Source organism: Cyrtonyx montezumae, unplaced genomic scaffold (genome assembly GCF_038088225.1).
Source record: "Cyrtonyx montezumae isolate F1298 unplaced genomic scaffold, pur_monq_1.0 scaffold_12, whole genome shotgun sequence".
In the NCBI taxonomy this organism is placed as follows: domain Eukaryota; kingdom Metazoa; phylum Chordata; class Aves; order Galliformes; family Odontophoridae; genus Cyrtonyx; species Cyrtonyx montezumae.
In genome coordinates, this window is record NW_027071848.1 from 8,324,961 (window position 1) to 8,348,680 (window position 23,720).

Here is a 23,720-nt window from a genome sequence, read left to right on the forward strand (position 1 = left end):
GTAAAAGGGCTTTGAAATAATCTAATTTGATCACACAAAACCACAAATTAATTTCAGTTTTCAAAACAGTTGGTCCTGATGACTGTAACATTCTCCAGCTGGAGAATCCATCACAGCCTCAGACTTGTTCCACTTGCTAATTACCCTGTCTGGCACAGATATGTGTCTTAGTTCCAGCCTGTATATTCTGCTTACTAGTCTGGATTTTGCAATGTCTTTGTCATATACAGTGAGCAGCCCAGTGCTGTCATTTCTTTAATGCACTAAACAAGTGGAACCTGCAGCTCCTTAATTATTTTACTGCTGTAAAGAAAAAAAAAAAGTAAATCCAACAACCCAACCCAAAACCTGTTTGTTTTTTTTTCCTTGTGGAAAGCTGAACCAGACACAAAGCAAATAAGACGTAACATCACCTCTGCAACATGACTCAATATTCCTTGTTTATGTATCTCACGAACTCTTGAATTGTCAGACCACTCTGACATGTGAGGGTAGTGGGAGCCCAGGACAGTGTTTCCCACCTTTTGACTGCTACCTGCTGTATTTATTCCTGAGTGGATGAGCTTATATTTGGGCTTGCTCAAGTACATATTGTTTCTTCATGCTCTGCTTAAGCAGTGATCCAGATCACTTAATGTGAGTGGTGAATCCTTTCTGTTGCTTCCCATGGCACCAGTCCGATCCTGCGTGATTTCTTCATGCAATTGATTTGAATGAGGCCTTAAACTGAAACTCTGCTCCATGCTGAGGGGTGTTTATTCATGGTCATGTGCAGAAGTCTTTCATGCAGTCATTTTTTAATTGATTTAATCCATGTGTTTAAAAGACAGTATGAAACCGAATGATAGACCGGGGCTATTTTAAAGCTCTGACGCTGTTCTATGTGCTCAATAAAATTCCACCTGGCCTAGATATAGAAGCCTATAGTTAACTGCTGGGACAGTCTGCTGCTCCTCCGGGTATGTGTGCATTTAACCTGCCCTACGTGTCACCGCTGCCTTCAGACAACCTGTTTATAGTTACTCATTCAACCGCACGTCTGCACCCACTGAGGCGATTCAGTGTGGTCCTTTCACTCCCTGAGGTGCCCAGGAATGCGATGGTTGGTGGAGCTGAGGGATGTTACTGGGGCTGGCACCAGCACTGGGCACCCATGCTGACTTGGGCTGATGTGTCTCGTTGAGGTCAGCGTTGGTGTAAGCATGGTTTGAGGCAGCACTGCCAGCTGGCATGGGTGCTGGCAGCTGTATGGAAGGCTGAAGGTTTGCATCATGTCCTGGAGGCTGACTGAGTCCCTGTGGAAGAGTTTTCTATCATCTCCTGGTCCAGTCTGTCTTTCAGTAAAATGAAGAAGAAACTAAGCTGTTTCAACAGCTTCAGTAAGACAATATCATTTCTCTTTCTTCTCTGCTGTTATTCCAGTTGTGTCCTCTACAAGGACACAGAAAAAATGGGGATGAGGAACACACTTTTGCCTTTGCTGGAAAGCAGCTAGACAGAGTGCTTGAACTGTTGTTTTTCCTGTAAAACAGGGTAGTATAAAGACTGTATTTTGGCTACTGAAAATCTTCTCCCATTTCTGGCTGCATAAGCATTTAGTGATGGGCATCTGATTGTCTCCTTGCACCATGACCTTCAGACTGGGCTTACTGACTTCTCTGGTGTCGTGCCTTTTTCCCACGTGTAGGTGTCACTGTTTTTAGGTACAGCATCCACAGCAGGAATGGATGTGAGGTGAAGTCCTGTGAAAACTGAATGAGCCAGTCTGCCTTGGAGGCAAGGGAAGACAAGGCATTCAGAGAAAGATAAGTTAAAGAGATTTTAGGAGAGCATTTTGAATGAAAATTTTAGAATCATAAAATGGTTTGGATTGGAAGGGACCTTTAAGATCATCTAGTTCCAACCCCCCCCTGTAGGCAGGGGCACCCCCCACTAGACTAGGTTGCTTACAGCCCCGTCCAGCCTGGCTTTGAATGCCTCCAGGGCATTACAGTGTGTTGCAGCCCACATCCTTACTCAGCTGGCTGCTTTCTATCCCTGCACAGAGGTGAGCTGAGTTGTACCTACAACAATTGTACCTACAAAAGTAGACTTTCCCTCTCAAAGCGTTTCCAGGGATTTTAGTTTCATTACTTCTGAATTCTGCCTTGCTTTATTGAGCAGTAGCTCTTCTGTATTTGTGATTGCCTGAGAGTCAGTGAGTAGACTTTATCATTAGCTGTTTTCTGATTTCTGCATACAGCTACAAATTGCCCTCAGTAGTCCTGTTTTGATATCTCTCTCCCCCAGGGGTTCCAGCAGGTGTATTAAGGCTGTGACTGAATTTAGGGTTGTGGATGGTCCTGCTGAATTCTGTGGGATTTCTTACGGCACTGAGGTCCGTGGTGAAGTTTTGCTGAAGAGTCTGTATTGCAAGCTGTTACACACACTGGAAGCTGTATATTATGTGAGAGAGTGCAGCATCGTGATCTTAGCATGGCAGCCCTTGGAAGGCCCACTGTCTGTCTTCTTGTCTCTCTCTATTTGAAAACCTGGTTTCCTTCCTCTTCTATTTTCTGTATTGCCTAGTAGAAGTTGATAGAAGCCCTATTTCTAGAATAATGTCAACAAATTTATATGTTTTCAATATAAATGCTGCTCTTGTGTTCAGCACTATCCAAACCTTGGGATATCCCCCAGTTTTATGCTTTTAAGACAGTCAATTTTCCATAGAATCACCAAGGTTGGAAAAGACCTACAAGGTCATCCAGTCCAACCATCCACCTGTCACCAACAGTTCTGTCTAAACCATGTCCCTCAACACGATGTCACAGCATTTTGATGGAATTGTGCTTGGCTGGAAGATTTTAGCCTGCTCTAATGCAGAGCAAGATCAACATTTAAAGTACAGCAAAAACATTTTGAGAATGTCATTCTTTACTAAGTCCACAGGAGATCAGGATAATCCCGATGCTTTGTTTCTTTGGAGTTTTAAAGAGGTTGAATGTGAGCAAAGCTCCTATTCCTACAGATACTGATGTTTTAATACGACTCACTGTGTTGATTTTATGGCATATGCAACTGAGGCACATTACCATTGACTAAGTCATAATTAAATTAGGACAGATTCAACAAGTAAAAGGGAAGCTGGAACTGGTTAATGCCCAGTATGTTGAACAGCCATGCTTCAAAAGGAGCTGTGTGTGTGCTGGTTCTATTTCCCAATTTGGAGAATGCTTTGGAGAACCTCTTCTGCAGCCCCAGCTGTAAGGATGCTGGGGTCTGGCTGCTGCTGCTGTGTGCACACCTTTAATAGCTCAGTGTGTGATTCGCAGTTCAAGAGAATGGAAGTCCTGAGCAGCTCTCCTCACTCTTTGGTATAAAGCCAAGCAGACTGAAGTGTGTCTGAAAAGGTTGAACTGACAGAAAATTGAGATTTCACACAAGAACCATGTCAGGTGTTCAGAGGGTGTATCTATGACAGGAGGTCATGCTACTTTATCATGAAAAACATAACCTGTATCTCTCACCTGGTTTAGGCTCAGAGATCAATTGAAAAATGTGTTATGTTGCTCAAAGCTATTCTCATACAGAAGTTATCTGTAACAAATGTGTCCTTTGTAGCAGTATAACTGTGCCCAGACAGAAGGGCTTTTACATGCTTTAAACCAGCTGTCTTTTGTTTTGGTAAAGACAGAGCTAACTCACACTTAGCTAATTAATGGCAGTAACGCAGCTGAGTGCAGACTGGCTGTCAGCTGCATTTGCACAAGTTTGTGGAGCACCTTTTGCATCACAAGCAACATCCCTTGTTTCACCACTTATGGCATTGTTTATTGTGCGATTCTTCAAGCAAACAATATCCCAGTCCTGCAGTGAGTGCAAGATCCCTTCTGGGGTTTTAAACTCCCAAAAGAAAAGGGCGCTGTAAAGATGCTGTGACAGTTGTGCCATGTGATGTTGGTTGGTCACAGGGAGGTAAAACGAGCCCTCAGCTCACTGTGACCCCTGGAGCAGCTGCTGTGAGGCCCAGACTCTGCAGGCAGAAGCAGTGAGGATGGAGAGGATTCAACCATTGCAGGTGGTTGCGTTCATGCTATCCTTGCTCTCTCCATTAGCATCCTGTGGGATGCATGAGGCTGCTCACAGCATGCACACCTGGTTTCAGCATGCTTACAGACTCTGAGAAAACCTCACAGACTTTTCACAAGACATCTTTGTGAAGGGGAGATGAATGCTTCAAGTTTCCCTGTTGCAGACCTATTTATCCAGAGGGAGCAGAGCCAAGCAGCTACACTAACACAGTCCTTACGGCTTCCATGCTGCACCCAGTCTTCCTGGTGGTCTCAGTGCTGCCTCCACCTCCTGTGCTCTGAGCAGTTTGTAGATTTCCCTGGATTAGAATGCTCTCAGCAGCTAGTGCCTGAATCAAATCATAGAACCATTAGGGTTGAAAAAGATCTCTAAGATCCAGCTATCACCCCATCCCCACCGTGCCCACACACCATGTCCCTCAGTGCCACATCTCCATGGTTCTTGAACACCTCCAGGGGTGGTGATTCCCTCACCTCCCTGGGCAGTATATGCCAGTGCTTCTCCACTTTTTCTGAGAAGAAATTTTTCCTAAGACCCAACACCCAACCTGAACCTCTCCTAGCACAACTTAAGGCCATTACCTCTTGTCTTATTGCTGTTAACTGTGAGAAGAGGCTGACCTCCACCTCACTATAATCTCCTGTCAGTTGTAGAGAGCTGTAAGGTCTTCCCTGAGCCTCCTCTTCTCCAAACTGAACAATTGCAGTTCCCTGAGCTCCCTAGACTTGTGCTCCAGACCTTTCACAGATTCATTGCCCTTCTGTGCAACAGAATCTGTTGTCCATCTGTGGGTCTGATTCTGCACAAGTATTTCAGCTGGTAGCGGATATTCTTCTGTAGATCCAGCCCATTTGGAGGAAAAATTACTGTCTGTCTTGGTTAGGCACTGTTCCCATGTCCTGTGGCCATGGCAGCGTCAAAATCCATGCCAGTGCTTCTGCCAGCATGGTTCATTTGTGGCAGAGCACTGGCACAGGCTGCCCAGAGAGCTTGTGGAGTCTCCTCTGGAGAGCATCTGGATGCTTTCTTTTGCAGCCTGCTATAGGGAACCTACCTTAGCAGAGGGTTGGATCTGGTGATTTCCAGAGGTCTCTTCCAGCCCCTGCAATTCTGTGATTATTTCACCAGGATATGCATGGGGCTAACCAGCTGAAAGCAGCCTGGCAGGAAAGGACCTGGGAGACACCAACATGAGTTGGCAGTGTGCTCTTGCTGCTCAGAATTTTGGCAGTATCCTGTACTGCATCAGGCAGAGCATTGCTAGCAGGGCAGAGGAGGCGATCCTTCTCCTCAGCATTGGTGAGGCCACACCTGGAATCCTGTCTCCAGTTCTGCATTCCTCAGAACGGGAGAGGCATAGACATACTGGGAGAGTCCAAAGTAGGGCACCAGTGTGATGAGGCAGCAGAGCACCTCTGCTATGAGGTGAGGATGGCATCTGGGCTGTTCAGCCTGGAGAAGAGGAGGCTCAGCGGTCTCATAAGTGTCCATAAATATCTGAGGGGAGAGTGCAGAGTGGCTGGAGCCAGAATCTTGTTAGTGGTGCCCAGAACCAGGACAAGAGGCACTGAGCACAAACAGGAACAGAAGAGGTTCTGACGACCAGGATGCGCTTCTATGCTGTGTAGGCGATGGAGCACTGGCACAGTTTACCCAGAGAGGCTGTTGGGTCTTCTCCTTTGAGGTATCCCTAAAAGCTGCAGGAGAGTTGGACCAAAGACTTCCAGTGGTCCCTTCCAACCCCAACCATCCCATGGTTTTGTGATCGCCTGCTATTCAGCAAACTGCAAAGGCAGCTGAGCAGGGACCAGCATCTTAACCCGGTGTGCATAGCTCTGGAGCTGCCTCAGACCCATTGCTCTGAGGATATTTCAGGGGAAGCTGGGGCTCCTTTTGCAGCCCAGGATTTGCTGAGCTCCATCCGAAGGCCACGGTCTGCAGGCCCACCAGCCAGGAAGTCACTGTGGGAGGGGTGCACACACTCCTTTCCTTTCTGGCTCTGTGGCTGATGACGAATTCAGGGAAGAGAAGCCTGGCACACTGTGCTTGAGTGACACCCTCCCCTCGCCATGTTCCCTCTTTGTGCTAAGGCAGCAAACCCTCCTGGCCTTATGAGCTGCCTGTGGCATGGCCAAATGATGTGCCCCTCAGCACCAGGGAACAGCCAGCCTCAAGCCATGGCTGCTCAGGGCAGGTGAAAGCCATCCTGAGGCCAGAGGGAGCTCATTTTCCCAGTTGGTTAGCTTTCAGGGCAGGATTTTAAAAGCGTGTTCGCTTTTCATCTTGTTCTGCTGTGATTGCAGGTAGTGGCAGGTTATTATCATTGGCAGGAGAATTAGGTCAATGCTGAGAGTTTTTGAAAACTTCACTTTGAGATGCCGTGTACACAGCAGTCATCATGTTTATTATGTATTTATATAGCACAAAACTGTCTGCCTGCAAAACCGCCTCTATAGATCTGTGAGAGTAAGTGCATCCATTTGCTAGATCTCCTGCAGAGTGTGGAGATAAAGGCAGTGAGGGCTGTGCAAGACCAACAGCTCATGGTTAAGCTGAAATACACCTCTTACAGAGTGCTTAATTGCTGAACTTCAGGTTAAGCTAAAAATACACCTTGCAGGTCTTGAGGTGGAGAAGAGAAAATGGGGCCTACGCTGAGCCACTTAACCGGAAGTGATGCAGATTTTGGAGCCTATGTTCTGGCTTTGTTGTCTTGGCTGAGGGGCTTTGCATGGGGCTGCCTACCCTGGCCCGGTCCCCGAGGTCTGAACTGGCCTGGCTGGGTGGGTCTGGAGGGATGGGAGAAGCTTTGAGCTCCTCTCTGCCCGTGTTCTCCCTTCGTAAAGAGGGATTGTATTGCTTGTTGATGTTGCAGAGGTGAAAGGAAAGGAAGTCAGGGAATTACTTGCCCCATCCCTTAGAGGTATTGCCGTATTGTTGGAAGAGTTCATAGTCAGGTTGGATGGGGCCCTGAGCGGTCTGGTCAAGTGCCTAATTTAGTGGGTGGCAGCCCTGCCCAACTAGCTGATCTTTGAGCTCCCTTCCAATGCAAGCCATTCCATGACTGTTGTCCCAACCTGAGCACCAGCCTCAGGATTACCCTCCTTGCCAAAATGTGCTCCTGGGTTATCCTCCAGCCACTGCCAACTGGCTGTGGAGGATTAAAGCGCAGGCTACCACCAGGAAGTGCAGCCCACAAGCGTCTTGCAAGGGCTGTGACCCTGGTCTAAGGTTGGTGTGTGATGGATGCCATTTGTCGTGGAGTGACACAATGAGGTCTCTCGCTCAGCTTTCGTTGTGCGGGGTGATTGATCAGGGCTGTGCTTCCAGCAGCTCCGCAGCAGCCCTTCCCTTTGACACTCACTAAAGCAGTGCAGGAACACTGCTTTGCCCACATCACTTCCTTTCACCTCCAAATTTGGCCGCGCAGCCCCTCGGCTTGCTCCAGGCAGGGAGTGGTTTTTGAAGGGTGAGTAATGCATCCCTTGTGCTCCAGTCACAGCCGTCGGCTTAAGCTGCTCCGTGGTGAGGTTTGTGGTGAAGTGGGCGCAGGGAGAGCCTGGCGGAGGGCTGAAATATTAGCTGTGCACCTAGGTACAAATGCTGCTTTTGCCTCAATGCTTCCTTTATCCCTTCGCCCCAGATGTATACATCAACGTCAAGAACAGGCGAGGAGACAATTTACCCGGTGCCTGCTGCAATTGTTGGTATTTAGGAGCGTGTAAATCATGACCGTACAGTTAGAACCCTACTAATAAACCCTGCATATGGAAGTCCCTGCGTGCGTCTTGAGGGTGCGCGGCTCTAACGTATCCCCGCCTGTGCTTTCCTGCAGCCGACAATGCCAGCCGCCCTTCCCACCACCGCCGGCCCAGCAGCACAGCCCCATGTCCTCGCAGGCCTCCTCTGCTGCCGGGCCTCTGCTCCAGGGCTCCTTGCCTCCACTGCCAGCCTCCACTGCTGCCCAGCAGGCCGTGCCGCCGGGCCAGCAGCTGACACCCGACGCCTTCGCCATCGTGGAGCGGGCGCAGCAGATGGTGGAGATGCTCTCTGAGGAGAACCACGTGCTGCGGCAGGAGCTGGAGGGCTACTACGAGAAGGCAGACAAGCTGCAGAAGGTACGTGGAGGTGTGGGGATGGGGAATAATCCCGGTGCTTTGGCATTTGGGGTCCTCAAGGGGTCGTTCATGGTCCTGTCACTGCAATCGGAGTGTACCTGTGGGCCGTTTCTCACCGCTGCTTCTCAGTGGTGGTGTCCTATAAAGGTAATACCATGCCCCAGTGCCTGCAGGCTCTTTTGCTTGTAGGCTGCAGCAGGGTAGCCCATCAAGTGACACTTTTGCCTTCCATCCTTCTCTGATTGCCCAGAAGTCTATGAATGCCCCATTCCCGGTGGTATTCAAGGCCAGAAGTCCTGATCTAGTGGGTGACAACCCTGCCCTTGGCAGGGATATTGGAACTGGATAATCTTTAAGGTCCCTTGTAACCCAAACCATACTATGTTTCTGTAATCTTTGAGTGACAGCTTTACTGGAGCGTGCCTTTTGTGGACAGGGTCTTCTGGGACAGCCAAATTGCACATGCAGCAGAGCTGTATACAAGAGGCATTTGAAGATCATGGCCATGGCCATCCTGAGTGCTTCATGCAATGAGCTAGCATGGCACTCCATTCTCTGTAAAAGCTTACAGGCAGTGATTGGACTGATGTGTTTTGGAGGCTGATGTAGCTGAATAAACAAAAAGGCATGGTTTAGATAATGTGGTTGTCAGAAAGGTCTTCAGTGATTGCTCTGGATTTCTAAAAGCTAATCTTAGATAGGTATGTTTGAGTATTTGGGTTCAAAAAGCACTGTCACTTTATTTGAATGAATCTGGAAAAGATTTGCTCAAAAAGCTCTCTGTGAAGAGGTCCTTTACCCTCTTTTCTGTATGCACAGTGGACGTTTTCAGTGGAAAAGGGTGATGCACTGCCTGGATTGACAAGGAAAGACTAGTGAAAATTAGACAAAGCAGATGGTGCTTAAAAGTGGAATCTCACCGAAGTCAGTGCAGAGGTGCTCCCAAGCCTATTGGCTTTGGGTCTCAAGAGCCCAGACCATATGAGTTATTTACATAAACTGTAAAACAACGCTGCTGTGACAGGCAAGTCTGGGAAATTTCTACAGCACACTGAAGATAACTTCCTGTCACAAGTATTTAGTAAGCCAACTAGGAAGGGTGTCCTCCGGGATCTGTTGGTTGAGAACAGGGAAGGCCTTGTAGGAGATGTGGCAGTTGGTTAGTTCTGTTAGCCGCAGTAATCATTAATTAATTGAGTTCAAAATCTTTGGTGTAATGAGAAATAATGGTCTCCAGAGTTGTCACTCCGGATTTTAAGAAAGCAAACTTTAAGCTTCTCAGGGAACTCATTAGCATCTGCTTTAGAGGGTCTAGGGGTCTGTGAGAGCTGATCAGTTTTGGAGATCCTCCTCTTAAAAGCCTATGAGTGGGCACTCATCACTGTGCCACCAGTCAAGCAGGTGGGACATATGACTGGCCTGGCTGAACAGGGAACTCCTGGAAATTAGTAAGAAAAAGAAAGAATATGATCTCTGGAAGCAAGATCTGGCTTCAGAGTGAGATCATAGAGCTGCATTTCACATGTGTGGGGAGAAAACAAGAAAAAACAAAGTTCAGTTTGGATTTATACTGGCCAGTATGGTGTCAGACAACAATAGTACATCAATCACGAAGGGAAGACTAAGAAAAACATTGAACTGATACTTAATGGACACCTAACATGTAAGGATGAAGAAAAAGCAGAGGCACTTCATGCTTTTTTTTGCCTCAGTAGATCTTGAGTTGCCCAGACCTCTGAGTTGGAGGACTGTGACTAAGGGGAGCAATGACTTCCATGGTCATGGAAATTGTCTGGGGCCAGTTGTATCAGCTGATTGTAAATTCATGGAGTCAGATGGCATTCATCCCAGAGTACTGAGAGAGTTAGCAGATGTTACAGCTGGATCCCTCTCAACAATTTACCAAAGGTCCTGAGAGTCCAGGAAGGTTCCTGCTGACTGAAAGCTAGCCATCTGCCTACAAGAAAGGCATGAAAAAAGACCCAGGAAACTACGGACCTGTTAGTATGATGCCAGGAACCTGGAAAAGCCATCCTGGGTTGAGAAAGTTATCCTGGGTGCTACTGAAAGGCACAGAACAATGCTATTGTCAGACAATGTCAGCATGGATTCATGAAGGGAAAGTCCTCCTCTAGTAATTTGATCTCCTTCTGTGATAAGGTAAGCTTGGTGAATGAAGGGAAGGGAGTGATCTTTCTGGATTTTTGATAAGAGTCCCTCCTAGCAGAATATCCTTCTACACAGATTGTCCAGCTGTGAGATGGACAGGTTCACACTACACTGGGAGAGGAACTGGCTGGAGGGCAGAGCTCAAAGGGTCCAAGTGAATAGGGCGGTGGTTGATGCCCCATGACTGTCAGTGTTCAAAAGGCATTTGGGTAATGCTCTCAGTAATACACCTTTACTTCTGGTTAGTCCTGGAGTGGTCAGGCAGTTGAGCTAGATGGTGTTTGTAGGTCTCTTCCAATTGAACTATTCTAATTCTAATTCCAGTTCTAATTTAGGATCCTGTGCTACTCTTTCATTTATGACTTCCCACCACTTGCACACAAATGAGATTAGGCTTTTGATTTTCCCTCTCTGAATTTAGGAGTTCCATTTTCCTGTCCTATGTTACATCAGCACAGAAGGAGATGCATTTCTACAGGAGAGACAGCTCTGAGGCACCGTGTCCCAAGACTCAGCTTTGGGAAAATCTGACTAGAAAGTCCAGAAAAGTTCAAAAAGAGAGGTGTTATTTTGTAGCTGCTGCTGGCTTTGCAGCCTCCTTCTCTGTGCTGTATTCACAGGATTTCCTAAACTTAGTCAAGACTTTTTTGCAGCAGCGTTATTTGTGAGTATGGCTGTAAAGGCTTCCCTGTGGCCTTTGTGGGCAAAAGTAAATATTCCAGTTATTAATTTCACAAAAGCTGCGTTGTTGAGTAGAAGGTATGTATGATGCCCTAAGAATATTCAGCTTTCCTTTCACACTCCTAGAAATGGCCCTGTCTTTATTTTGGATGCCCTGCAAGTCGATTGCATCAGACACCAACAGAAAGGTATTCAGGCACGGGGCTGAAGTCCCACTTCGGTCAACAGAGCGTGGACTCAAATCCCATTGACTTCGGGGGAATGTAAGCAGACTTTTAAAGCAAAACACATGCTCAAGTGCATTCTTTCTTCAGGAAAATTTCCTGAACCAAAACCTTCACACACATTATGCTTTCTGTGTTGTTTTTTTTTTTGTTTCTGTGATTGAGCACACAGCCAGGGCAGGTCCTCCTATGTTCCCACAGCTAAATGCCACATCTAAAAAGCTAAATGAGTTGAATTCTGTACATTGGGTGTGGAAGCTCTTCTCTGTTGATGGAAGTTGAAATGATATGAGAAGTACTTCTTTTTGGTCTGTGTGTGATGAAGTTATTCTAGGTAGGGCAACCCTCCCTGCATTTCTATTCTCTTAACAGAATTAGGAGAAGAAATCAGAGAGAGAAAATCAGCTTGACGTAGAGCTCCCTGAGCGTTCACATGAGCGGATCAACCTGGAGGGTTGTCAGATTCTAAGTCATGTCTGAACAGACATTCTGCAGAGAGGTACAAGGCAGCGATTACTCCCTGTGCTGTTTGACGTGGTGTCTGGTTTTCTTATCTAAAAGGAGCTGGAGGGAAAGGGCACACATTATTTTTAGCTTTTTCATTAAAGCAGAGCATTGCTTTTTCTGCTGCATTTTGGTGGACAAACCTTTGTGAAGTTTAATTGCTGGGCTGGTGCTTTCCCATGCTGTTTTCTGGGGGTTGTTTGAATAAGTCAGTTCTAGATGCTGCCTCAGCAGAAGAAAGGAAAGGAGTTCCCAGAGCTGCTGAGAAACATCAGCATAACTTATTACTCTTCTACTCTCCTTTAATTCATTGCTGATGGAGGATCTTAATTTTCCTGCAGCAAGTCTTTGCCTCTGGGGATGGAGGAGGCTTGTGTGGTAATGTCCTTTGGGAAACATGGGTATCACAGCAGAGACCAAGCAGAGCAGAGCCCCTGCATTACCCAGCAGTGTGAGGCAGGGCTGTTGGGCTGGGGAAATCCCTGCTGTGTTGAAAATCTGCTCTGCTGCCATCGGAACTCTCTAGAGTAGGCATCTTTTGCTTCAGATAATGACTCAGTGTGAGATGGGAGGCACAGAAGGTGCTGGGGCACCTGGCTGAGCACAATGGATCATGTTATGAATGTAGGGATGTGCCTTGAAAATTATTTTTGCTGAGCCAAACCCTCCTTCCAAGGGGAGAAGTAGAGGAACTTGTTTTGTGTAAATTGACAAGGAGAATGGTGCAAGTTAGCTTGAGTATAGCCTCTAACTAGTTACAGGAGTAAAGCTAGCAGAGGTCACACTGATGTAAAGGAAAAGCCATAACAGGATCAAGTAGCTGCAACTGTGCTGGTTTTTTTAGTAACTAATTGATATGCTCTGATTCTGCAAAATTCACACAAAATAGATTTTCTCATGAAAGTTCATACTTGTATAAGCTTAAGTTATTACGTATGTGAGGAAATATACATATAATGACACAAGAAGGGGACTGGAGGGGGGCTCTTCATCCATAAGTGTGGTGACAGGGCAAAGGATAATAGCTTTAAGCTAAAAGGGGGGAGATGTCAACAAGACTTTAGGAATAAATTATTTACTTAGAGGGTGGTAAGGCACTGGAAAAGGTGCCCAGAGAAACTTTGGATACCCCATCCCTCAAAAGGGACAGGTCAGATGGGCAGCCTGGCCTAGTAGGAGGTATCCCTACCCATGGCAGGAAGGGTGGAACTCAGAGATCTATAAGGTCCCTTCCAACCCAAATCAGTTTATGATTCCACGAAAGAGAACTCCTTGTCTATATTTGAACCACGGTCAGATTCAGGCTGAGTTTCAAATGAAGATTCTCTAGTGCATGATATTTTTAGTACTGATTTCTTGTTGATGTAAAATAAGTTCGTTGCCAATCATTCTGAAAGCAGGAAAGGATAAAAGGAATCTCTGCATGTGCTTTACAGCAATGCAGGTAGGTTTTATGCAGCATTCCTCTGAGTGTGCTGTCCCTGCATTGGGAACAGACTTGTAGTCTGACCTTGTCCCATCAGAGTGGAAAGGAGGGACCTGCTTTTCTAGATTTGATCATTTGGAATGTAACAGGACTTCTTGGTGGTCCTGCTTTGAGAAACAAAAATGGCAAGTCAGAATAATGGTTTGTAGTTCACTTAAGAAAGTGTCTCAGCATGGGATAAAACCACTTCAACCTCCCTGTGAAGCTGTGGAAATTGTTAGCTGAAATTATTGTGCCTATTGTGCCTATGGTTCCAATATTGCCACGCATTTAGGAAAGCAGATCGTGTGTGTGTGTGTGTGTGTGTGTGTGTGTGTGTGTGAAATACCTGCAAGCTGGTAAATCACCACCTGTGTGAGATAGGTGATGTGGTATGAGCAAGGTCAGAGGCTAATCCAAAGGTTCTAGGATCATTGGGTGAAGCCAGTGCTGGTGTCTTTGGCTTTGCATCTTGTCATTTGTTTCAGTCTTCATGCCAAAGCGAGCTGACAGCAGAAATCAAAGAAGGGAACTGGTCTTTCCCAGCCTCCCTTAGGTGCAAGCTCTACAGGCTTTGCTCTGTGTATGGATCAGAGGTGCCTAGAGGCTGTGTTTGGCCCTGGCACCACAGGAAGTGTGGGTTCAGGCTGCTGCAGCCTGCCTGTAGGTTCCTGAGGTGTGACTGCATCCGTGGTGCTGGAGCCTGTATTCTGCTAGTGCTGCAACTGGCAAATTAAAGCTGAAGTTTAATGAGCTCTGGAGAAGGACCTGCCTCCACAGCAAGTGGAGGTGGGCTCACATTCTGGCTTCACAAAGCACCAATCCGTCCTGCCCACAGCTGAAGAGGCTAAAAAAGCACCAGATTTAGAAAGGTATGTGGGAGGCTATATATATCTCTTGGTTTTCCAGCCCATGCACATTATCGAGCTTTTCTCCACAAACACAAGAGCCAGGCATGCAGGAGCAGATTCCCACCTTGGTGTTAATCATTTCTTCAGCAATGAGTTCAGCCAAGCTGTAATACCTTACATTTATTTAGCTGAATAAAAGAGCTGAATCTGTTTAACCAGAGCAACAAAAGCTTGCCTGGAGCTGTCCTCCTGTCAGTCTTTTAGGTTTAGGTTTTAAGATGCAAGTTTTCCAGAATTCAAGGAGATTGTGTTTAAAAGATTGAAAAGCCAAAAAGGTTGTTTTGGTCTATTGTAGTACGAGTTTCTTCTTCTGCAGAACAGTCTTCAGCCAAGGAAATAAAACATTGGACTACAGTAGTTTAATGCTGAAATTAGGTCAGAGTCAAGCCTATGACATTTCTGGCAGCGCATGGGATTTGTCATTTTAGAGCCAGCAGTTGATGTGACAATTGGCACAGGTATTGCCCCAGCACCTGTGCCCCATCAGAGTGCTCTGGGAGAGTGTCAGAACCAGGGCAGCCTGGTTTATTGGGTGACAATCCTGTCCATGGCAGGGTGTTGGAACTGGATGATCTTTAAGGTCCTTTACAACCCAAGCCATTCTATGGTTCTATGAATGCCCGAATGGGATGTTTTCCTGCTGGACTTTCATGGAAGCTCTCTCTCCTTTCAGTTTGAAATAGAGATTCAGAGGATTTCAGAAGCTTATGAGGGCCTGGTCAAGACCACCACTAAGAGGGAGTCTCTGGACAAAGCGATGAGAAACAAACTGGAAGGAGAAATTAGGAGACTTCATGATTTCAACAGGGATCTCCGTGGTATGTTGAGTTTGTGCATTTGCTTTTTTCCACAGCTGACATGGTGCTTCACTTCCCATGAGCTCCAGAGTAGCAGGCTTTTGAGAAGTATTTTCACACTTTTTAGATAACCTTGAGAAGTCAGGCCCTGCTTTTTGGCATAAGACAAAATCACTGTCACTCTGCTGATTGTAGACAAACCTTCAGGCAAAATATGAAAGACAGCTTTGAATGATGTCTTTGCATTGCAATTGTCAGTTTGACTGCCAGTCCCAAAGTCTTGTCCAACCTTTGTGAGCTGAACAGCAAGTTCCAGTGTAGACCAACACTGCAACCCATAAATCTCAAAGTTCAGCACCTTCACAAACAAGTAGCAAATATCAAAGGTTATCTTTTCCTATTATTGAATACAACTGAAATTGAGAGAATATCCTTTATAGAAGGAAAATGGACGAGTAGCTGTTACCTGACCAGGTGCCTGGTGGGTTACATGGATACCTCTTCATGCAGTGAGATGTTCTGTGTAAGAAGGCTCCTGCAAGGAGTCTGACTGGTCTTCTTTGTGGAGAAGCATGCCGAAAGGCAGGTGGCACTGGGACAGCAAAGTCCCATCCTTCTTCTAGCTGCCCTTCCAATGGGAAGTCATCCCTGGCTGCAGAATCCCTATCGTGGGAAAGGAGCAGGATCCCAAGGATTGGTGTCACCAGGATGGCAGCTGCCTTCTCCCAGAGCATCTAGCAGCACCAGGGGCTGCATTTCACCATAGAAAGGTACCCAACTCCCTGCAGAGCTGGGTGAAGTCAGATTGCAAGTGCATTGCACATTTTGGACAGCATGAGAAATGAACTGCTTGCAGATATTATCCCCCCCCCCCCCCCCTCCAGCTTCTGTAAGCCTGAACAACACAGCTTCATGGAAGAGGTCAAAGGTCTCATCTTTTATGTATGTGTCAGCCTGCATTTAAACACTCTCCTTCAGAGAGTCTATTTATACTGTGCTGCTGGCATGCATCTTATTTTCTTGGTTGGCCTATGATTTTATATACATATATTTATGCTTAAATTATTTCCTGTTTTTTGCAGAACGATTGGAGACAGCCAACAGGCAGCTTGCCAGCAGAGACTTCGATGGGCATGAGGATAAGTCAACAGAGGGCCTTTATGTCACTCAGAGTGAGTACTGTGTTAATCTGTTTTCAAGGTGCATGTGTATACACAGCCATGTATACGCACTGAAGTGAAACACTGAAGGTGAATGCTTTGCTGTTAATTGCTATTATCCTTACAGCTTGGTTCCACTCAGTTCATTAATCATATACTTTTATTTAAGCTTCAGACTGGATTACTTAGAGTGTTTTTTTGTCTGAGCACTGGAAACAGGAGGTGGGAGTTAATGATATCACAACTTAGCTTATTTTTGATAAATATTTATCTGAAATTGCTGAGTGTTGCTTGCAGGAATAATCTCTCAAAGGACATAATTTTTAGAAATGCCTAATTCTTCTCTTAGCTCAGAAAAGCCCAGAGCAGCCTCTTCTGACTTGTTGTCAGTGCAATGGGTTGACTAGCAGGTGGAAAAGCAGATCTGGGCCTTCATTTTCTCAAAGGACTGCTGAAACAAAGATTGCATGGTTTTTGCTGCCCCTTCTCATCAAATTTTAGGCTTCCTTAATTACTGAGCACAGTACTGCAGCTTGTCCCACCATGTGCTGATGGCTCTGTGTGACCAAGCAAACCAAAACCTGAGCAGTTGGATGCTGTGTGACACACATCACTTCTTATGCACCTGAAGTATGCTTTCAGAAGGGCTTGGCTTGGGCAAGCTGTGCAGTACCTTGTGAGCTTAAATCCTATTAAAGCAAAACCCTGTGTACAGCTCAGCCTTCTGTTTTATTTATTGCACCAAGAGCTTTCTTGGAAGATGAGCTGCAACTGCAAATTGTTAGCTGAGAGCCAGCCATCTCCTCTAACTGTGAGTTATTATCAACACTCAGTGTACCTCACTGCCAGCCCTGCAGTGTCCACAGGCTGCTCCAAGTGCAGGAGGGCCTACTCTTAGCTCCCACCTGCACCAGTGACACCAGCACAGTGCCATTGCTGGTAGTTTGGTGCATATTTGCTCTAACAGAAGAGCATCTAGTTACCTTTTCTATGCCTGTGTTAGCTTAGCTCTATTAGCAGATGCTGCAAAGCGTGTAGATACTGCTGTGAATCTAAGTGGTTGTTCTGTTAAGAAAGTGGCATTGCTATGTCAGTCTTGTCTTCTTTGGAGTTCAAAACAGGGTTTGTTGCACAGAGCAGATTGCAGACTGAGGTCTGCTGTCTTCTATAGAGACAGCCTGAAAGCATTTACATATGATGGTAACAGCAGAGGGGAGTTAAATCCCCAGAACGCACTGAGTTGAGTTGCTTTCCAGCATATAAACATGCTCTGTGCTTCTGATGTTAAATATTGAGCAATAAAACTTTGTGCTGTGCACTCGACGTATTGCTGCCATCAATCCACAGCTTATGAGCAAATATAGCTTTTTGGATCCTATCACGTAAGACAGGCTGGATGCTTGGAGTTCTCCTGTCTAGGGCAGAGTGCTAAATGTTACCAATGTGATGCAGAGTGCTTCCAAGAATAGAAAAGTGGGCACATGTAAAGCAGGTTCCTCTTCAGTCGTGTTCCCTGGGCTGCTATGGCACACAGCGATGAGCTTGATAGCAGGGTATCAGCCTCAAACATTCCTCTGGGGGCTCAGGAGGTTTATGGAAAACAACTTGAGAACATGACCCTTTACATCCCCAAACTGAGGGCTACATAGAAAGACTCAGACAGTAGCACCTTCCTAAATGTTACCATTTTTAAGCAGGTCTTGTGCTTGCTTTGTTTTTTTAACCACAGAATTAATATTGTGGAGAACTCTGGTAATGGGAAAAACATCCTGAAAGATCCCTTGCAGGCATAATTTCTCAGTTCTTTGCAGCACTCTCTGTTTCCAGTGCAGCAATGCAGAGCAGTCGTGCACTCTGAGATGGGGACAGAAGGTGACAACAGCTCCTATTCTATGTCATAAGCCAGGCTGCATGCCTCAAAGAATTAAGTGCTCAGCATTTGAGTGGAACACAAAAATGCTATTGTTGTATGGGGTGCAGTAGAGAACTCGTAACCTGTTAGTTTTTGGTAATTATGTGATTTTTTTTTGTCAGTTAAAAGGGTTCCTTTAAGGAAAGACATGCAGCGGTGACTGATGAGGGTGTCTGGGCCCGTGCAGGCATCAGAAGAGCCAGGCAGAAGGACACAGGTGCTTTGAAAAGTGAGAGACTGAGGATGGTTTCGAAGGCACAGGACAAAGAGAAAGCTTAGGACACGCCTGTCACAGGAAAAAGTTTGTTTTGGTGGAGTCTGAGAATTTTGTGTATTTTTCTGGGATTTCTGGACTTAGAGCTCCTCTGTCAGAGCAGTGGTTCCTCCAAGGGACTGTTTTCTCAGGTGTCTGAGTCTGCATCCGTCTGAGTTTACCCTGCATGGCTCTGGGCCCATTCGTGGGGATGTGCAGACAGTTTTCATGGTGTCGTGGTAAAGCCTTGTTCTTCATGGGACTGTGCTGGGGATGTGCTGTGCAGTGCTGGTGCACGTGTCTCCATCCCAAAAATCCCAGATAAAGAAACATTCCCATCAAATGAACCTAGCCAAAGAAAATGCTCAGTAGATGTTTTTCAGAGTGGTGTTATTAAGATAGGAAATAATCAGTGCATATTCTGGGGGCGAGAAAAAGGGAGGCCCTCACTCTGATGTTTTCACAGCCCTGAAGGGCACATGTGGGAGATGGGAAAACTGCCCTTGTGCCCCCAGAGCAAGGGCATGTGCACAGGGAGCAGGAGCCTGAAGAGAGTGTGCTGTATCAAAAAAATGCATCTGTTCCACATCACTTCCCCTGCCCTCCAAAAGGAAGTGGAAGGGAAGACCAGTGACAGTTTTCAACTTGTGAAGATCAAATTCTCCCCTGGCTTCCACTTCATGACATAGAATCATAGACATATAGAAAGCCTTAGGTTGGAAGGAACCTTTAAGCCCACCCATTTCCAAGCCCCTGCTGTGGGCTGTTGCCCCCCAGCAGCTCAGGCTGCCCAGGGCCACATCCAACCTGGCCTTGAGCACCTCCAGGGGTGGGGCACCACAGCTTCACTGCCACATGCAAGTGGCACTGCCCAAGCTGCAGATCAGAGCACATTTGAGCTGCTGGGGTTACTTCTGTAGGGTAAGGAAAGCCACCATACACTGATGATGATGCAGTGACTTCTCTGATGATGGAGGGCAGTGCTTAAACTTTCCTGTGTCCATCAGGTCAGTGACCGTGAATAAGCACATACTGAACTGCTTGTTAAGTACATTAAAATTCATTGTAATCATTAATTGCAGCAAAAAATCCCTGTTAATCACTATATGAGAAAACTAACCCAGGACATTCAGGGCATGAATTCCTACAGCTTTTCAGCCTTTCCTCGATCTTGACATGGCTGAAATTTGCAAGAGCTGCCAGGAACATGCCGTTTATGAGTAAAACTGCAGAAGTATCTTGTCGCAAGCTCCTCTGGCATTTGGCCAGGATGCAGGGCTTAATGCAGCTTTGAGAAGTGCATGGGGGACCTGTGCTGTCTCATATTCTGCAGCACAGGAGCCCAGGCTGTACAAATGCAGCTGCACACAACAGCCAGGGCTCAGCCTGATCCACAGGGAGCTGCTCTTTGCAGAGGTGCTTGGGGTGAATGTACAGAGAGGCTTCATCCTCCCCATCCTGGATGCTGGATGAGCTGAAAAGAGATGATGACCCATCTGTGCTACTGCTTTTCAAAAATGTTCTTTTGAGAGCAAACCTTTGGTTATCCTTCCCATTCAGTACATTGCCTGATAAATCTTGGAAAGCCATTCGTATCTTCATTTTATTTTTATTTTGCGTGGGATTTTTTTTCAGTTTTCTCACGCTGGGACTTGATGGTGAGAACAGAAAGAAATGCTTCATTTCCCAGTTCTGCTTTGTTGCTTCATGCTCAGCTTGGCTCAACCTATCACTGCCAAGCTGCAGAGGGCAGAGGGACAGATGCACGTTGGCTGTGCTGCTTCTCTACACCTGGCAAACCTGGTCAAAGTCTGGACCTGGCAACCCGGCCCTGGTTAATGTGTGAATAATCTACTGAAGCTATGAAAAGCCTCCTTCTGAGCAGCCAAACTTAGTGAATGGGATCCATTCATTCATTCATTCTACCTATTTTTGGGATGATAATTACTAATGTCTTCGGAGTGGGCAAGAAGGTCCTGTCCTCATTTCAGATTTTGTCTGCCCTTCTGCTGTGGAGTCACGGGGCCACCAGGGCTGGCCAAGGCTTGGTGGAAGTGGATGAGCAGAAGAGGCAGCTCTGGTGTCCCAGCCCCTCCTGGTGAATCAGCCACACAGAGGGGTACAACTGCTGCTGTGATATAGGCCCGTACCTGTGGATGTCAGGCAGCGGAGCTCCTCCTCACACTTGCCATGTTGGGAGCTGCGAGAGTGATAGGAGGCTTAAGAAGTCTCACAGGTTTTGCTTCAGAAAGTCATGGTCTCTAGAGCGTCTTTGGAATTAACAGCTGCAAGCAAAGAGGGATCATCGAGAAATACAAACCTGTGCACGAGAGATTGCTGGAAACACCTCAAGGAATGTGGTATGAGAACGATTCCTGTTTTCAGCAGACCTCTCACAGGCAAATTCTGTTCTCACTGCTGCCATTTGATATAATTTCTTCCTCCAGCAGCAGTCATTCCACAGGAACAAGCAGTGTCCTTAAAGGATGTCAGTGTCACTGCTTTGCAGTATCACAGCAAGGAGGAAAACAGCTTGAGACGTATGATGTGGTTGCTGAATTGGGCAGATAAGTTGATATTTAGAATTAATATAGTGTTTAGGTATGGGTAGCTTTGAGGGCAGTGATGTGATCCAAAAGTTTTGTTAAAGGTCTGTATGCAGAACCATGGCTCTTCTTTGCCCAGTAACACAGTTACACCACTGTAGAAGGCCACTATTAACAGGATGTGGCAGTGACCCATTAGAAAATAGAAATAGTTTTCAGCAGGAGTCTGTTGGGTAAAAATTGCAAAACAGAAGGGATATGCACAGTGCAGTACAGTAGAACTAATTTTTTTACTTCCAATGCCTTGTATATATGTGAGAATTTGATGTACATTCAGCAAAGTCCTTTCAAACTAAAAACTAACACAGTATAGGAAAGTGCTGTTAAGTACATTTTTCTTGCTAGCTTTCCAGTGTGTTCAGCAGTCATGCTGTGTACAGCATGGTCTTATCCTCATTTTAGGGGAGGCAATAGAAAATTTACTTGGAGTGCTTTGGATGAGAGTTAAGTGTAGGTCTTAGGTCCTGGTTTTGTGCACACTGTCCTCATGTAATAGATTTCAAGCTCAGAGCACAGCAGGCATAGTCCTAGCATGAGAAACTTGAACACCACAAGTTTGAAATAGCATTTGTTTTCTGGCTTCCTCGCCCTCTAATGAAATGAGCCACTTGATAATTTTCCCAGATTTGCACTTTCATACAATAGATATTAATGTTTCTTCTGGTGACTCAGACTGAAGTAAATGTGTTGAATGATGAGGCCTGCATGTCAGATTTAAAATTCCTGACCAGCATGGAAAGCAAAAATCCGTGTCATGCTCAGGTGTCTCCTGGTGCTGGTCAGCAGTGTGGGGTGCCCAGCACGCTCAGCTCTATGCTCACGGGCTCTGCAGAGGCTGATGTGGTAGTGTTGCTTCAGGGTCTGTTTTTATTGAGTGCTGTATTTCTCCTTTTAGGACAAACAGAGAGGTGGCCAGGTGGCATTGGGCTCACCTCAGCCATTTGTGCCTTCCTCCACATGGCTCAGCTCATATTCATCCCCCCTCACTGCAGACACCTACGAGGAGCTAGTAAATTAATGCTGTTCATATCCTGCTTATAATTAAGAAAGAATAAGGAGAAGTGTGCTATGTGAGGTGTCGTGTCCCTCCTCGGTGAGTAGGAGGGGAGGTGGTTGGAAGGCCTTCATGGCTTGAGTGTCCCTGCTGGGGTGGGACTGGATGTTTGGGTCCAATCTTCCACAGTTTAATGTTTTCAGAGCAGCTTTTTGCTTCAGTTAAAAAACAGTGCATTTTGTAATGCTGTGTTTAAAAAGTCTAAAGTCAAAACAAAGTTTAATTGGTGCCAAATTAATTTTTGGAGGAAATATTCCTTCTTGGAGGCTTTCCAAGTGCTCTATTTTTGCTATGATTCAGAACGAAGGCCAGATTTTGAAATCTCAGATTTCAGTGAATGAAACTTCCATCCCCTGCTCCCTCTCATCGTTAACTGTTTGCAGTCTGGCACTGGAGATCCAGCAGTCAGACTGTGACATTCGTTTTCTGTGAAAGGATTTCTCAGTGCTGCCAGAGCAGAGAGAGATCACAGAATCATAGAATAGCTTAGGTTGGAGGGGATCTTGAAGGTCACCCAGCTCCAACACCCTGCTGTGGCCCTCCACACCAGGCTGCCCAGTGCCCCATCCAACCTGGCCTGGAGCACCTCCAGGGATGGGGCACCACAGCTCTCTGGACAACTTGTGCCAGGGCCTCACTGCTCTCTGAGTAAGGAATTTTTTCCTATAGATGGAGTTGAGCCTTCCAACACATAGCTTGTCAGCAAAGTTGATGGTGGGTTTTGAAGTTGAGGGAAAATTGGGAGCGGAGCTGACTGAACTTAGCTTTACTTTTTAGTGTAATTTTAGATCTTATCCACAATGTTCTTGTCTTTCTTCCAGACAAGGAGCACTTGAAGGAGAAAGAGAAGCTGGAGATGGAGCTGGCAGCCATGCGCTCTGCCAACGAGGATCAGCGGAGGCACATCGAAATCCTCGACCAGGCCCTAAACAACGCTCAAGCCAAGGTCATCAAACTGGAAGAGGAGGTGAGGCACGGGCATCATTCTTCTGCTCTGATGCTAATGGTAGCTTGAAAATAAGGCTTGCTCCATCCCAGTCCTGAATCTATTCTGGCCATGGTGTGGCACATCTTCCTAATCCCATGTGCTGTCCATCCAGCAGAGAAAATACATAACTGAACAACACTAAGACAGGAAAGCAATTAAAGGAGGCCACAACCATAGATGTTTTCAGGGCAGAGCTTTCAGTGTGTAACCAGGAGCATCTCTAAACTGGACTAGTCGATGGCTCAGCTATTGGTAGGACTTAGTAGAAATATCAGACAGAAAGCTGACTCACTGATTCAGAACTGCGATATAAACATGTGATGTTGGTACATCCCATATCTCCTCAGAGTGTTCCAGGAGTGCACTGCAGCACAGCAGTGTAGGGCTTGGTGACTTTGCATGTGAATTGTGGTCTTAGAAGAATGAGCTGATCTGTCTCGAGGCAAAACCTCTGGGATTTAGAGCTTCAGAATTCATCTAAGAGCTGAAAAAAACTGTTGTACCACAAGGCTCAGGAAGTGTCATCTATGCAAAACCCTCAAGACATTCTTTAGAATGATCCTGTAAGCCTGATAGTGAAAATCAGTATTCAGACAGAAGAAATCCCAAGAACAGAGGGCTCTTCAACCTGGCAAGTACAGAACAACATCTAGTATCTGGAATCTGAAGATAAGACAAGTTCAAAATGGAAATAATGCTCAGTTTTAGCTGCAACCAAGACTGATGTCAGTTCTCTGGAGATCAATAAATCTGTTGTATTCCTTATGGACCTTCAATGAGAAGTTGTGAATAATAGTTAGCTGA

General features: G+C 46.1%; 1 protein-coding gene across 3 annotated transcripts in view; it reads left to right on the top strand.

The window, feature by feature from the left end:
- Positions 1 to 23,720, top strand: part of AMOTL1 (angiomotin like 1) — a 63,994-nt gene that overhangs the window by 28,427 nt on the left and 11,847 nt on the right. For all 3 annotated transcript variants that reach the window (XM_065729999.1, XM_065730000.1, XM_065730002.1), the window contains 4 exons: positions 7,910 to 8,192; positions 14,820 to 14,964; positions 16,026 to 16,115; positions 22,750 to 22,895. In XM_065729999.1, coding sequence (XP_065586071.1) covers positions 7,910 to 8,192; positions 14,820 to 14,964; positions 16,026 to 16,115; positions 22,750 to 22,895 — 664 coding nt within the window. The remainder of the gene's footprint in view (positions 1 to 7,909; positions 8,193 to 14,819; positions 14,965 to 16,025; positions 16,116 to 22,749; positions 22,896 to 23,720) is intronic.